The sequence below is a fragment of the Macaca thibetana genome, chromosome 13 (assembly GCF_024542745.1).
Source record: "Macaca thibetana thibetana isolate TM-01 chromosome 13, ASM2454274v1, whole genome shotgun sequence".
NCBI classification, from domain to species: domain Eukaryota; kingdom Metazoa; phylum Chordata; class Mammalia; order Primates; family Cercopithecidae; genus Macaca; species Macaca thibetana.
The window spans coordinates 198,832-214,400 of record NC_065590.1 but is presented as its reverse complement, the minus strand read 5'-3'; the positions used below and the strand labels follow the sequence as shown (position 1 = coordinate 214,400).

General features: G+C 40.9%; 2 protein-coding genes across 2 annotated transcripts in view; one reads left to right on the top strand and one right to left on the bottom strand.

Annotated features, from left to right (window-relative positions):
- The window catches only part of MRPS5 (mitochondrial ribosomal protein S5), a 224,724-nt gene that overhangs the window by 90,275 nt on the left and 118,880 nt on the right, over positions 1-15,569 (top strand). The window lies entirely within an intron of this gene.
- ZNF892 (zinc finger protein 892) overlaps positions 621-15,569 on the bottom strand; it is a 33,199-nt gene continuing 18,250 nt past the window's right edge. Inside the window, exons 4-7 of the mRNA XM_050753869.1 lie at positions 15,244-15,332; positions 12,437-12,539; positions 11,878-11,964; positions 621-9,833 (exon numbers count right to left, since the gene is read on the bottom strand). Of these exons, the coding sequence (XP_050609826.1) occupies positions 8,566-9,833; positions 11,878-11,964; positions 12,437-12,539; positions 15,244-15,332 (1,547 nt within the window). The 3' untranslated portion in view covers positions 621-8,565. The remainder of the gene's footprint in view (positions 9,834-11,877; positions 11,965-12,436; positions 12,540-15,243; positions 15,333-15,569) is intronic.

Here is a 15,569-nt window from a genome sequence, read left to right as displayed (position 1 = left end):
CCAAAGGCCCCATCTCCTAATACCATCAGCTTAGGGGTTAGGATTGCAACTTACGAATTTTGAGGGTACACAAACATACAGACCATAGCAGAGGTTATAGCTAAAAGTTTTATTCTAGAGGTGATAATGTTCTAAAATTTATTGTGGTGATGGTTGTACAACTCTGTGAATACACAAACACTGAACTGTACATTTTAAATGGGTGAATTTTATGGAATGTAAATTATATCTCAATAAATCTGTGGTGGGGCAGAGTGGTTCATGCTTGTATTTCCAGCACTTTGGGAGGCCAAGGTGGGCAGATTGCTTGAACTCATGAGTTCAAGACCAGCCTGGCCAACATGGTGAAACCCCATTTCTACAAAAGATGCAAAATAATTTAGCTGGGTGTGGTGGTGCATGCCTGTAATCCAGCTACTCGAGAGGCTGAGGTGGAAGGATTGCTTGAGTCCAGGAGGTTGAGGCTGCAACGAGCCAAAATCACACCACCACTGTACTCTAGCCTGGGTGAGAGTGAGACCTCATTTCAAACCTCCTCCCCCCAATATTATCTGTTATAAAGTATTCTTATGTTTAAAGAAAGTTGCTACATAATGAGAAAACATTCAAATCACCACAGATTTGACAATTCTTAACTTGTATTCAGATAACCACCGAGTGTCAAAATACATAAAGTAAAACTTGACATAACATATAGACAAATATATGACAGTGGAAGCATATAAATTAGAAAAAGAATAAATTTGAAGGGCTTACATTACCTGATTTTGAGATTTACTACAAAGCTACAGTAATCAAGATAACGTGTGGTTTTGGCAAAGGGATGGACACATAGATCAATGGAATAGAATAGAAAACTGAGAAACAGAGCCACTTAAACAGGAGCAATCAATTGTTGACAAAAGGGCAAAGGCAATTCAACGGAGAAACAATGTTTTCCACAAATGATGCTGAAACAATTGGATAACCACATGTAAAAACAATGAGCCTAGGCCTTTATTTAACACATTATATAAAAATATGAAAATTGTCACAATATGAAAAACATTACCAATAAGCTAGTAGAAGAAAAATTTCCTAAACATTAGTTCCGGATGGGTTCTTAAATATGACACCAAAGTATGGTCCATAAAAGGAAAAACTGGACTTCATTAAAATTTAAAACCTTTGCTTTATAAAAGACACTGAAATAAAAATTGAATAAAGGAGAATAAAAAGACAAGCCACAAACTACAAAAATAAACTAGGAAAACAAACAATAGAATTATTTTAAAATGGCAAAAGATTTGAAAACTTCATCAAAGGTACACAGATGGACAAAAGCACATGAAAAGATGCTCAACATCATTAGTCATTAAGGAAATGCAAACTGAAGCCACAATGAGATACCACTACACATCTACTAGAATGGATAAAATAAAAACAATGAGAATACCAGGTGTTGGCAAATTATGGAGCAACCACATCTTCATACATTGCTGGTGGGAAAACAAATTCAACCAATCATTCTGGAAAAGGTTGGCCCTGTGTTACAAAGGTAAATATATACTCACCATATGACCTAACCATTTCACTCCAATATTTACCCTACAGATATGAAAATTTATGTTCATACAAAAACCTAATGTTTGTAATAGTTTTATTCATAATTACCAAAAATTATAAACAACCTAAATGTGCTTCAGTGGGTTAATGGCTAAGAATACTGTGGTACCTAACGTGGAAAACTACTCAGCAATAAAAATTAGTAAATGACACAACACTGATGAAAATCAAAGCCTTTATACTCAATGCAGGGTGGGGAGCCACTCTTAAAAAAAAGCAGCACAAGGGGAATTTGTTGGTGCAGTGGAATTGTTCTGTACCCTTTGTGGTGATGGTTACACAAGTCTACATAGGGCGTTTTAAGACAGAACTGTGGAAGGAAGAAAGGAAGAAAGGAGAAAGAAAGAGAAAGGGGTGAAAGGAGGAGGAAGATGGGGAGGAGGAGGAGGAGAGAGGGAGGGAGAAGGAGGAGGAACTATTATAACCACACACACAATTACGGTGGTAGTTACAAGGGTAATATCTTCGTCAAACATGGCAAACACCTTTAAGTGGGTGAATTTTATTGTGTACTTTGATAAAAGTTGATTTTTGCAAAAGTTCAAAAAGTCAGTTATTTTAAAAGACTAGTAAAGTTGACACATCTCTAGAAACATTACCAATAGAGGATACAAATAAGCGATATCAGGAAAGAAAAAAGGGACATAAGTTCAGATAGAACAAGCACTTGAAAATAAAACCATTTTAAACAACTCAATGACCAAAAAGGATACATTTTTAGAAAAACCTACAACTTTCTAGAAGAAATAGTAAATCTAAATAGCCCCTAAAACCAACCAAACCACACACTACAAACACAATAACCCCAGTTTAACAGATGAATGCAACTAAAATTCAAGGGACACAAACTCCCCCAGAGAGAGAGAAAAAAAATCATGAACTTGCATCCCAGGAATGCAAGGATTCTTTCACATCAGAAAATCAATGTACTTTACCACATTAATAGATGAAAAGGAACCACATGGTTATCTCAAAAGATGCATATTTTAACAGGATCCCAGAAAACTTATTTAAAAAGATAAAAAGTCTCATTCCATTATATTCACAGTTGTTTTTATTGGGCCACCACTGTGAAGCATACATGATGGATATGTCTTCTAAATGACTGTATCATTAATACCTAATAGTTATGTAGCACCTGATCGCTTACAAACCAGATTTGCATCCCTTTTCTACCTAACTCTAATCATTCTCAAGTAGGCATTAAATTTTAAAACATTTATCTATGAGGAGATAAATATCAAAGGATGAAGGTGACTTGTCCCAAATCTCAGTTATTTTCGTTCTTTATTTTGTTGATTCTCTATGATCTCATATGTCACATGGCAAATTAAAGTGAACAGATAGCCACATGTAGATAATATACAACTGGAAAAAAATCTGAAATTCTGAGTCCAGTTCTCCAGTGCTTCTCATATGCTTTTCAAACAAAAATACAAATACAAAAAATTTAACCCTACAGTTTATATTCTTAGTCATATCTATCCTTCTCAAGTTTATAACCTACAATTAAATACTAGTGTTTCCTCAATTTATAAACTATTGTTCCTTCAAAGCTAGATGAAGCAGGCTGATAGTTTCTACCTATCAAATTGGCAGCTTATCTTCAGGAATCCAGTGAGCATTTCTTTTAGTACCTATTCCTAACTGGTTACAAATGACCTGTATACACCACACACACTATATATACCACAACTTGATGTGTGATTTCAGTGTCAAGCACAAAGATGTCATGGGAAAGGTGGAGCACTACTTTCTCCTACTGCTCTCACTAAGTACGACTAAAAATCTGGGATATTATATACAAAGCAAACATAAGAAAGTTCTAGAAGGTGGAGAGAGAATGGACTGGCTAGGGACCTCAGAACCTGAGGAAGAACACAGCAGTGACGTTCTTGGGTTTTCTCGTTGCCTCATCTATCCCAGATTGGGTTCTAGAGAAGCTGACAACCCAGAAATGCCAACAGGCACAGGCACAGACCAAAAAAAAAAAAAAAAAAAAAAGGCCCAAGAAAAATCTGCTTTTTCTAGCCAAAGGACTGGAAAGGCAGTAGCCTAGCAAGACAGAAAATGTTTAGGAAACCACAATCCTACTTAAAAGACCACAGAAGCAAGCTATGGTCCTATCCCCACCAACAAAGGCCTATACTTCCGCCCTCACCAGCCTGTAACAAGGCTCTCAGTCCTCCACCTTTAGCCTGGGGTGGTATCAGAGAAGACCAAGTGGGCAGATAGATTTCTAAAACCCACCCCTCCCCACACATCACCCTGGCAGTGTCCCCCCTACTCAGAGCCATCTCTCTTCTTTCTTACTGGTGTGGTCTCAGTGGAAGCCAAGCGGGGGGTCAAGACTTACACCAATTCCCAACAGTAATGATGTCACCCTCAACCCCACACCATGCTGTCAATCGAGGCCATGTAAATAGCAGTAACAAAGCATTCCTGATCTTCCCTGGCCAGTGTGGTGTCAGCGGAGGCCTAGTGGGGAGCTGTAAATCCCACCCTTGCCCAGCAGTAGTGAGGACCCCTGCCCAGGAGTCATTAGAGGCCAATGGTGAACCTGCACTTCCAACACCAACTTAAAGTAATGAGGCAGCACCTCCGCAACACTTTCTCCACCACAGTGGTATCCGAGGAGGCCTGTCAATACAGAAGACTTCAACAGGATACCAAGTCTCATACCAAAAGACTCCAGATGTCCAGACTTCAACTGAAAATCACTCCTCACGCCAAGAACCAAGAAAATCTCAACTTAAATGAGAAGACAACCCAAAGATGTCAATACTGAGATGACACAGATGTTAGGATAGCCTGCAAGGATTTGAGAGCAGCCATCACAAAAATGCCTCAATGAGTAATTACAAACATGCTTAATGCAAACAAAATAAGCAAAGAAAGGCTCTCAGCAAGGAAACAAAGAATCATGTGCAACTAAAAAATACAATAACTGAAATAAAATTCAAGGATGGTCTCAACAGCAGAATCAAAAGGACAGAGGGAAGATCTAGTGAACTGGAAGACAGAACAGAAAATACTCAATCTGAAGAGAGAAAACTGTGATGAACTATGTCCCCCCACCCCAATTCATTATGTGGACACCCTAACCCTCAATGTGACTATATTTGGAGATAGGTTCTGAGGAAGTAATTAAGGTTAAAAGAGACCTTAAAGGTGGGGTCCCAATCCAACTTCTCTCCACACCTATGCACTGAGAACAGGTCATGTGAGAACACAGTGAGAGTACAACCATCTACAAGCCAGGAACTGAACGCGGTTGGACCCTGATTTTAGACTTACAGCCTCCAGAACTTTGAGAAATAAATTTCTGTGCTTTGAGCCGCCCAGTCTATGAATGTTTGTTATGGCTGACCAAGCAGATTGAGATTCTGGTACCCAGAGGCGGATGCTGCTGTAACATATGCCTCAAAATGTGGAGGCAGCTTTGGACAGGGTGATGGGTAGAGACCAAGAGTTTTGAGGTACATGCTAGAGATGCGGATATTAAAGGCCACTCTGGCAAGGCCTCCGATGGCAGTGAGGCACATATTATTAGAACTGGAAAAAAAAAAAAAAAAAAGGTGGCTCTTGTTATAAAGTGGCAAAGAACTTCTCTGAACTGTTCTAGTGTTTTCTGAAAGGCAGAACTTGAGAGTGATGAAACTGTTTATTTAGCAGATTTCTAAGCAAAGTACTGAAGGTGCAGCTTGGGTCCCCTTAGTGCTTGTAGTAAAATGTGAGAGGAGAGAGATTAAGTGAAGAAGGAACTGTTAAGAAACAAGGAAGCACAATTAAAGAAATATGAAAATTCCATTCGTATCACAAAAGTATGAGAAAATGTGCTATGAAGAAAACACTAAGCGTGTGGCTTAAAAACTATTTCAACCATTTGATAAATAGATCAAATGGGTTTAGCAGCCCCAGGAGAAGCCAGGAATATAAATGGGATTATAACAGCAGAAACACAGCCACCTGGCACTAAAGGGGACAGAAATACAACAAAATAAAATGAAGGCAGGCTTTAGGACTTCTTAGATCCTACAGAACCAGAGAGCCATTTGTCTATGAGTATGTGTTATCCTTCAAGAAAAGAGAATGACCCTGAAAACAATTCAGAGACCATTGGGGATGCCTCCTGTTTCAAAGGGTGGAACCATCACCCTGGTTTCAACAGAACAGAAAGCCTCCAACTGAAGCCTTAGGGGCAGAATTGCCCTGCAGAGGCTTAGGCGAGGGGCTACCTGGCAGTACCAGAGACAGGACCTCTACCCCAGTGGGTCCGGGAGGCACTGAGCAAAAGAGGATTATTCTCACAAGATCCGACGAAACACAAGACCTAATGGAATTTGCCTTGCTAAGTTTTGGACTTGCTCAGGACACATCCCTCCTCCTACTTTCCTATTTCTCCCTCTGTGGAATGGGAATGCCTACATTATGTCCAGACCACCAATGTATTTTGGAAGCACATAACTTGTTTGGTTTCACAGGTTCACAGCTGGAGAGTCATTGTGCCTCAGGATGAATTGTACCTTGAGTCTTACCCGTATCTGATTTAGGTGATATTTACTTGAAGGTCTGGACTTTAGAGCTAATGCTAGAATGAGTTAGGGCTTTTGGGGCTGTTGGAGTGGAATAAATGTATTCTGCACGCAAGGACATAAATTCGGTGGGGGCCTGGGGTGGAACGTTATGGACTAAACGTATCCCCTCTTCCCCAAAATTATGTTGAAGTCCTAATCCCCAATGCGAATTTATTTGGAGACAGCGTTTTCAGGGGGGTAATAGGGTTAAATGAGGTAAGAAGGGCAGAGTCCTAATCTGCTAGAACTGGTGGACTGATAAGAAGAGGGAGCTATTTCTCTCTTCCTCTCCCAACTGGCCCATCTGCATGCACTACGGATATGAGAAGACACAGCGAGAAGGCAGCCATCTGTAAGCCAGGAAGAAAGTCCTCATTAGAGGCAGAGTCAGCAGGCACCTTGATCTTGGACTTCCCAGCCTTCAGAACTGTTAGAATTACGTATTTTTTTGAGTCACCCGGTCAGTCTATGCTGTCTTGTTACGGCAGATTGAGCAGATTCAGACAAAAATCGTCAAGAAAAAATGAACAGAGCCTCAGGAACTTGTGAGATGACAACCAAAGAGCTCCTATGTCTTTCATTAGAGTCCCAGGAGAAAAGGAGTAGAAGGTGGGGGCTAAAATGTATTTAAAGAGATGAGGGCTGAAAATCTACCAAATTTGGCAAAAGACATAAACCTACACATTGAAGAAGCTAAGCAAACCCAATAGGGTAAACTAAAAGAAATTCACACCAAGATACATCATAGTACAGCTTCCTAAAATTAAAAACTCTGCACTCAAAATAATGTGTCCAATAATCTTCAAAGTTTCAATGAAAAAAAAATATAAAAAGACGCCACCTGCCTCTACCCAAGAGTAAAATGGTAAAAGGTATTTCAAAGTCTTTTCAAGCTTTTCATAATCTAATATGCAGTGTCAGTGCAAACCTACAACTAAACTTTACTATAAGCTATAAAAAATCTAAGGTACAAACTAGATACAACCGAGGTAAATCTTTATAAATAAGCACATTCTCAGGTAACTCAGATACCTTAAAACAGTTTGAACACATCAAAGGTCTCTTCTGTACTCAATTTTCTAAGCTGTGGCTCCTGACCCTTGGAAATTAACATGATTTAGTAGGCGATGTCTCAGTAAGCAAGGTCTAAAAGACAAAAAGTGCAGAAGCAAACACCCTGCATTACCCGGCAGCCAACAGTCCTTAGATGCAGGGTAAAGCTACCCTCACAGAAACAGTCAGCCAACAGTCCTTAGCTGCAGCCTAAAGCTACCCTCACAGAAACAGTCAGCCAACAGTCCTTAGCTGCAGCCTAAAGCTACCCTCACAGAAACAGTCAGCCAACAGTCCTTAGCTGCAGCCTAAAGCTACCCTCACAGAAACAGTCAGCCAACAGTCCTTAGCTGCAGCCTAAAGCTACCCTCACAGAAACAGTCAGCCAACAGTCCTTAGCTGCAGCCTAAAGCTACCCTCACAGAAACAGTCAGCCAACAGTCCTTAGCTGCAGCCTAAAGCTACCCTCACAGAAACAGTCAGCCAACAGTCCTTAGCTGCAGCCTAAAGCTACCCTCACAGAAACAGTCAGCCAACAGTCCTTAGCTGCAGCCTAAAGCTACCCTCACAGAAACAGTCAGCCAACAGTCCTTAGCTGCAGCCTAAAGCTACCCTCACAGAAACAGTCAGCCAACAGTCCTTAGCTGCAGCCTAAAGCTACCCTCACAGAAACAGTCAGCCAACAGTCCTTAGCTGCAGCCTAAAGCTACCCTCACAGAAACTTTTCAACTGGACAACTATTAAGTCTAATATTTTTCACAGTTGTGAATATTCAGTTGAGTAGTTAACATAATGAACATTTTTTGGGTTCATTCCCCGAGCTCTTTTTTTCTATCCTTTCCCTCTACTTCCTTTGGCTCTTTAAACTTAAGAATGAAGGACAACTCCCCTTCCACCACCACTCCTGACTCTGGACAAACTCATTGTGAATTCTCAATCTTTTATTTCTACCCACGCAACTTCCCTAAAAGTATAACTTATCTCTTTAAAACTTATATTCTTAGTACTATGAAAATATCTAGCACAGTCAAGATGTCCCCTTTCCACCACAGCATACCCCATTTCTCTCCCAAGGATATGGGAATTTACATACACGTTAGGGTGTTACAAATAATTTCCCTCTTTCCTGAGGAAAATTCAGCGTCCTCTGCCAGAACACTTTTAAAAATGTAAAACTATACTTTCAGTCTAATCATGCTACAACCCATATCAGCAGTGACTTCTCAATAACTTTTTTGCAACACCATCTTAAATCTCTCTGTAGACCCCCATGGCAAGCACGGTAAATGCTCAGTAAGTATGCTCTGAATGTACCACATGTACATGGTCTTTATCCAGTATGAATTCTCTTGTGTTGGCCAAAGGTTAAACGCTCACTAAAAGCTTGGACATATTTCTTGGTTTTCACTCCAGCATGAGTCTTCTGATGTTGAGAGAGGGATGAGCTCTGGCTGAAGGCTTTTCCACATTCCTTACACTTGTAGGGCTTTTCTCCAGTGTGAGTTTTCTGATGCTTTGTAAGAGACGAGCTCTGGCTGAATGCTTTTCCACAATCTTTACATTTGTAAGGTTTCTCTCCAGTGTGTGTTCTCTGATGACGAATAAGGGCTGAGCGGTCACTGAAGGCTTTGGCACAATCGTTGCATTTATAGGGTTTCTCCCCAGTGTGAGTTCTCTGGTGCTGAGTCAGGGCTGAGCAGTAGCCAAAGGCTTTCCCACATTCATTACACTCGTAAGGCCGCTCCCCAGTATGAGTCCTCTGGTGCTGAATAAGACCTGACCGATCACTAAAGGCTTTGCCACATTCGTTACACTTATAGGGTTTCTCTCCAGTGTGAATGACCTGATGCTGGGTAAGGAATGTGCTTTGGCTGAAGGCCTTCCCACATTCGTTACACTCATAAGGTTTCTCTCCAGTATGAATTCGCTGATGTTGAGTGAGGTATGAACTCTGGTTAAAGGCCTTCCCGCATTCGTTGCATTCATAGGGTTTTTCTCCAGTATGAATGATGTGATGCCGAATAAGGGCTGAGCGGTGACTGAAGGCTTTCCCACACTCATGGCATTCGTAGGGCTTCTCTCCAGTATGAATTCTCTGGTGCAGAGTAAGGTGTATGCTCTGGCTAAAGGCTTTCCCACACTCCTTACATTCATACGGTTTTTCTCCGGTGTGAATTCTCTGATGTAAGACAAAAGCTGAGTAGTAACTGAAGGCTTTCTCACACTCACTGCATTTCCAAGGTTTCTTTCCTGCACAAATTCTCTCATGCCTAATTATTTCTGAATTTTGTTTTAAGTTATTTTTAAATGACTCACAATGATGTAGTCTCTCTCCCTGCTGCTGAACGAGTAAGGACCTTCGAGTGCAACTTCTTCTAAATTCATCAAATTGGTAACTTCTCTCCCTAGAAGATTTCTGAGTGACAGTGTCTTGTATTAAATGTTTCTCATGGTTTTCCTGCTGACTCTCTAAAGAATCCTCATGTTCATTAGAACCTTCCTTTGAAAATCTTACAATTAACACCCCAGGGGCCGATTCTTCTTCAGAAATACCCTTTTCTGGAGTGAGCTCCTTGCTTTCTGGTATTGTTTCCCAGTCTGAAATAAGCAAAAATACACACGTGTATCATTTCCTACCCTGGGAGAAAAATAACTGCTGGGGTAGGAAATTAATGAGACATGTTTGTTAAGAATATTTACAGTGAACACATGAACTTCAAAGCTCTCAAAAATAGTCTTGCAATCTTGGGAGAACACAAGGAAAAAAAGATGACTGGACAAAGAAGTACAGCTGCGTAAAACCAGAGTGTGTACAGGTACTCAACGTTCCCCTACGCAGCAGGATAGGAAATAACGAAAAATAACAGAACGAGACTAACAAGAGGTGATGTGGAGAAATAGCAGATTTTTTAAAAAGGATTTAGAGGAGACAGGGCTAGGATCAGAGAAAGATGGTCTTCCAAAGACTCACTGTACCCATCTGACCAGAGCCTTATCATTTCATGCCTCGAGAATGACCATCTTTACCTAATCTCCTTGCCACCAATCCTTTCCTACTCCAATATGTCCCAACCACTGCTAAAAGACTAATTGCTGAAAACCATCTCCCTTTCACAAAAATCTGTTGCTTCTACTGTCTCAAGATGAGACACAAATTCTAGAAGCTAGCATTCAACATGGTCCAGGTCTACAAACTCAAATGAGCACAAAGCTTATTAACTGGAAAGCAATTAATCACCTCTGATTGCTTACCATCACCCTAGACCCAGCAAACTGGAAAGAGTAAAACAGAACCAAGAAGAAAGAAAAAAGAGAGAAAGGAACGAAAGAGAAAAACAGCAGTGTGTTGGGAGAGGAAGGTTGAAACTCCATGTGTTCAGATTAGTCCCCAACCTCTCAAGATACCTGCCCCAAGTTCCTGGGCTTCCTAGTAAGAATTTGAGGGGGAAAAGCTTCATTGCTAAAAATGTTTAAATCCTTGCAAGCTTAAACGATCTTTAATATCCATTCCAATCATGTCTCTACATGAAATAAATTAATACAATACAGTGTTCTCAACTAGATATACTCAGGGAAGTGCCTGGGATTTTAAAGGACAAATAGGTAGAAGAGGTAAGGCAAACGGACTTCCAGCTAAGGGGAGTGTAAAAATTAAAGCCCCAAATGTTCACGAAGAACACATGGTTAGTGGAGGACACTGAGGGATTTGCCTATCTGATGTTAAGAGTTCAAGCTGAAGAACAGAGAAGGCAAAAAAGTTAGGCAGGTAGACTAACAACGGCTTTGAAAGCAGGTAGAGGAATACAGAACTGGCAGAGGAAGCAACTCATTGGGGCATCTAGCAGTATTATGCTGCCTCAATTTTACAAGGAGAAGAGTAAAGAAAGTATAATTAACCAATAGTCTATTGCAGTAATCTAGTTTGACAGAAGTAACAGGGTCAAATCCATAACATCTTTCAAAACAGTTACGAGGACTTAATAGCTATCATTTGCTTAGCATATAGCCAGGTACTGTTTAAAACATTTCTCTTGGATTATTTCCTTTGATCGTCACCACAACAGTATAAGCTCTGTGATGTCACTATCCCCATTTCACCACTGAGGAAATTTAAGTCACGGAGAACACAAGTCACCTGTTAAAGGTCGCAAAGCTAATGAGTAGCTAAGATCGGGTTTAAACCAAGGGAGCTTAGTTCCAAAGTCTGCAGTCTTAACCATCATGCCATGCCGCCTCTGCTTAGACAGAGAAGGTGGCAAGGGAAAACCCAGAGATGAATTTACAGTCATTGATCTCAGACTCAAAAACATGGCGTTCGGCAAAGATAAAATGACACGTGGAAAATTCTGGTTTAGAGCCTTGAACCCAAGCAAGTTTTTAACAAACATTAAAATGTTGGTTTCGTTGCACCTTATTTGGGAAAAAAAATTGGTTTGAAAGAGTAGAAAGTATTTACTTTCTAAAAAATCAAATTGTAACTTTATAAACAGATCACCATCCACGGAGCTAGGATGTGGCACGGGGGAGAGACAGGGACTTCAACTTTTCCATGGGTCTGGCAATATCTGGACAGGCTCCTCCTCCATAAGCATTTCCACTGACAATCTGGGTTTTACTCGCACCGTTTTCAACACTCACGCACCTGGAGCGGCTGCTTTTGAAACTTCTCTCTTCAGTTCCTCCTCATGCTCCAACTGAGAGATTACATCAGGTGTGGAAATTGGAAGCCCTATTCATAGCGAAAGAAAAAGGAGTCTGGTAAAGACCTCAGTGTCTGTTCCTTGGTCTTCAGGAACATGGTAAGAGAGGGAGAGAGTGAGGTCAGTTCTCCATTTCTTCCTCGACAGTGCTCACGAGGTAGGAAGATTGATAGGGGGTTGAGTCCCTTACCAATTTTACCTCCCCCTATTTAAAGAATAAGCATCCATTCTCTTAAGAGTTGTTTTCATTAGCACTTTGTCTCCACATCCTTGGTCAAGGAGTAGAGAAGAAGGATGCTACAGGTCTATAAAATATAGGTGTTTGTGTCTAATTCCAGGAGTGTTAAAACTATATCCAGAAACAAAAGGCAGAAATTGCCTGTCTCAGGCCCTACTAGAATTAAGAATCATTGAATATAAGGACCCTGGAGCTCCTAGGAACTGAGGAGACCAAGGTACCACACTGGGTAAAATCACGGGCACTGGGGGAGCCATCCTTACCCAGCAAGACCAGATTCCTGGGCTTCTCAGGCACATCTCCCTGGGGAGAGTTCAGCTGCCTCCACTGGGTGAGAGCCTCGGCCATATCCCTGATCATCAGTTCCTGAAAAACCAAACAGATTGGTGCTCACCAACAAGCCTCCTTACAGAGGCCTCTGAAGAGGGCTAAAGCTGACAGCACAGGGGGAGGAAGACAGGAAGGATAAAAAGAAGACAGACAACAGGGCCTCGGCCACCCTTTCCAGTACTAACATTCTCTGGTGAATTTGTAGTCCACTGACTCACTCTTTGCCTCCAGGCAACAGAAATGCGTATTACCTGCAAGTAGGAAGGAAAGCACCTTCAATGTAAAACTTGAAGGTATGAGCTTCTTAGTTTATTTATTAATAAATTGCAGAACTACAGAATTTGCTACTACTTATATAGGAAAAGGGGGAGAAAAATGTAATGATGAATTAAATATTTTCCTTATAGTATAGTTTTTAAAATATACGGGGTTCAAGAAATTGAAGTATTGTTTTCTCTAGTTTTCCTAAGAATGAAATCAGTTCCATACATACTAAAAATTAAGACGTTTCCTACACATCACAGAATATAGACTTATTTGTAAAACAGTATCTGAAGCCCAAAATATTACGAAAGTTCCCAGAGCGTTCTTGTCATTTTTCACAACGACCCTGATCAGTCTGCCCCTGCCCCCCAGCTGGTGGCGTTCTTTCATTTGCTTGAAGTGTGTGTCCTATTCCCTTTGGCCCCTTTACACACCCTGCTTCCTATTCCTGAATATTCCGCCCTCTGCCCCATCCTTTCAGCAATGTGAATCCTTCTCTCCCTTCAGATCTCAGCTCAGGTGTTACTCAGGGGAAGCCTTCCCTGACCCTCCTGTGAGAACACATGTTCCTTCCCTTCCCTTGGGTTGTACACATAGAGGAGACCTTGTGACTAACATCAGCTCCACAGGAGCAGAGGCCAGGTCTATTTTTGTTCACTGAAGCAGCCCTAGTACTTGGCACAGAGTAGAAACTCTGTAAATATTCGTTGAATATTTGAATGAAGAAAGGAAGGAAGGAACAAGAATTAATAGAAACAAGTTTAAATGGGGTGTTCTATAAAAGTGTGCAGGGGCACAGAAGTGGGGAGGAGAACAGAAGCATATTAAACATAGAAAACAGTGCAGGAGTATTTAGCCTAACCTTCTTCTAGATGACAGGCACAAAGTTTAGTTTGTTTACTAAAATATTGAAATAAGGGAGTAGAGCAGGTAATGCTCTTTTGAATCTGTTACTGCTGCTAAGATAAATGTCTAATAATTTTTCAAATTCTATTTTTTAGATTTCTGTGCAACTACAGTTTAACTTAGAGTAAAATAAACCAGTCCTTGGGTTAGCAAATGAATCAGTTTTACAGCTCTTTAAATTACCACTTGGGCCACAGCCCCTTGAATGAATATATATATATATATCAAATGGTAAATTTTGTTTGTATTCAGCTTTCTAATGTATATTTCATAGTCTTTCAAAAATTATTAGTAAAACAATGCACCTAATGACACAAAGTTAAAAGAACCACCTACTCTGAAAATCCTCTGCCCAAAATACACTCTTTAACACTTTAAGTAAGAAATCCCACACATAAGGTCATATGCCTCAGGAGTAATCAGCACAAGTAATATAACGTGCACCATCTTCGTTCTGTACAAACAATGCTAACACCAACAGACTAACAGGCAGTTGCCCTCAGACTTCAGTTCCCTAAGAAAACCTCAGCAATCTACTCACTTAAGTGCCTGTGCCGGGGTCGGAAGGCACAGGCAGGCCAATCAGACACTGTCAGCAGGCGCTACTGACTTTCTCTCCCCTCATCTCTCTGAACGCCATCTACAAATTCACAGATCAAAATCAATACTGGCATTTTCTCCTATGGTTTTATAAGGATCATCAGTACCTGTATGCTTAGGCCTGGTGTGATGGAAACAAAGAGTCCCAGCACCTGAACCAAAGGGTCTGCCATCTCCCACTGTCTTGGCCAGATCTTACAGAAGCATCTTTACAAATCTTCTCTCTCCAATCAGCTACGGCATGTTTCGTCCTGCTGGGCCTCTAAAAACCTTCATGGGGCTGTCATTTACCTCTGGAATAAGACTGAGTGTAGATTGTCCTGGGGTCTGGGTACAACACAGCCAAGCTTCCCTCACCACAGTTTAGGTCACCCCACAGCGACTCACACATCCACACATCCTTGAAAGACCTCCAACTCCCTCATCATTTGAAGACTTTTTTTTTCTTTTTTTGGCCAAAGCTGTTCTCTCTTGGAATATTCCCTTATTCTGCCCTCCGACTACCCAATCTCTCTTGTTTTTCAAAGTACAGTTTTTATCCCACACTTCTACCAAACAGATGATTTTAAAAAAATCTCTTTCAGAGACTTTTACGACTTGTCTGGACCAATCATTTCTATGTTTAAAAAATATCTATTTCCTCATGTTTATTTTATCTATATATCTCTCACTGCCTTAGTAAACTCCACGATGCAGGAGCAAGTGGCTTTTACTTCTTTGCACCTCACCAAGGCCAATTACAGTACTGAGTGTGTGTGCAGCAAACATTCAGTGGGTAGACAGAAAGCAACGCTGGGAAGAGAGTCCCGCACAACCGAAGACCACTTCCTGTGGGGTTCCTCAGTCATCAGTTTATCAGGATGAACCCAGTGGTCTAGGAATCAGGGCTGAGCAATTCCGTAACAATGGAAGGAAACATATCCTTGCTCTGAGAACAGAAGGAAAAAAAAAAGAAGAAATCTAAACTTACTTGGGACCCAGGGGTCAGCAGCACAGCAGTTACGTCATTTTCTTTTGGGTTTCCAGCATGGAGAAGGTCTGAGTCCTCAAAAAGTGATCCTAAAAGAGGAGACAGGAGCCATGACGATTACTCTTTCCTTGCAATAAACTAGGAGGAAGTGCCACACACCAGCTAGTTGTCATCTAAGAAGAGTCAACACTGGGAACCAAAGGACAATCGCATAATATCCTTTAATCAAGACAGTCTTGACCATTGCTGCCTCAGGCTCCTCCTGTTCTCCTCTGCCCTTAAACTCCAGCAGACTGAGCATCTAGACATATAAATTAAACATATTT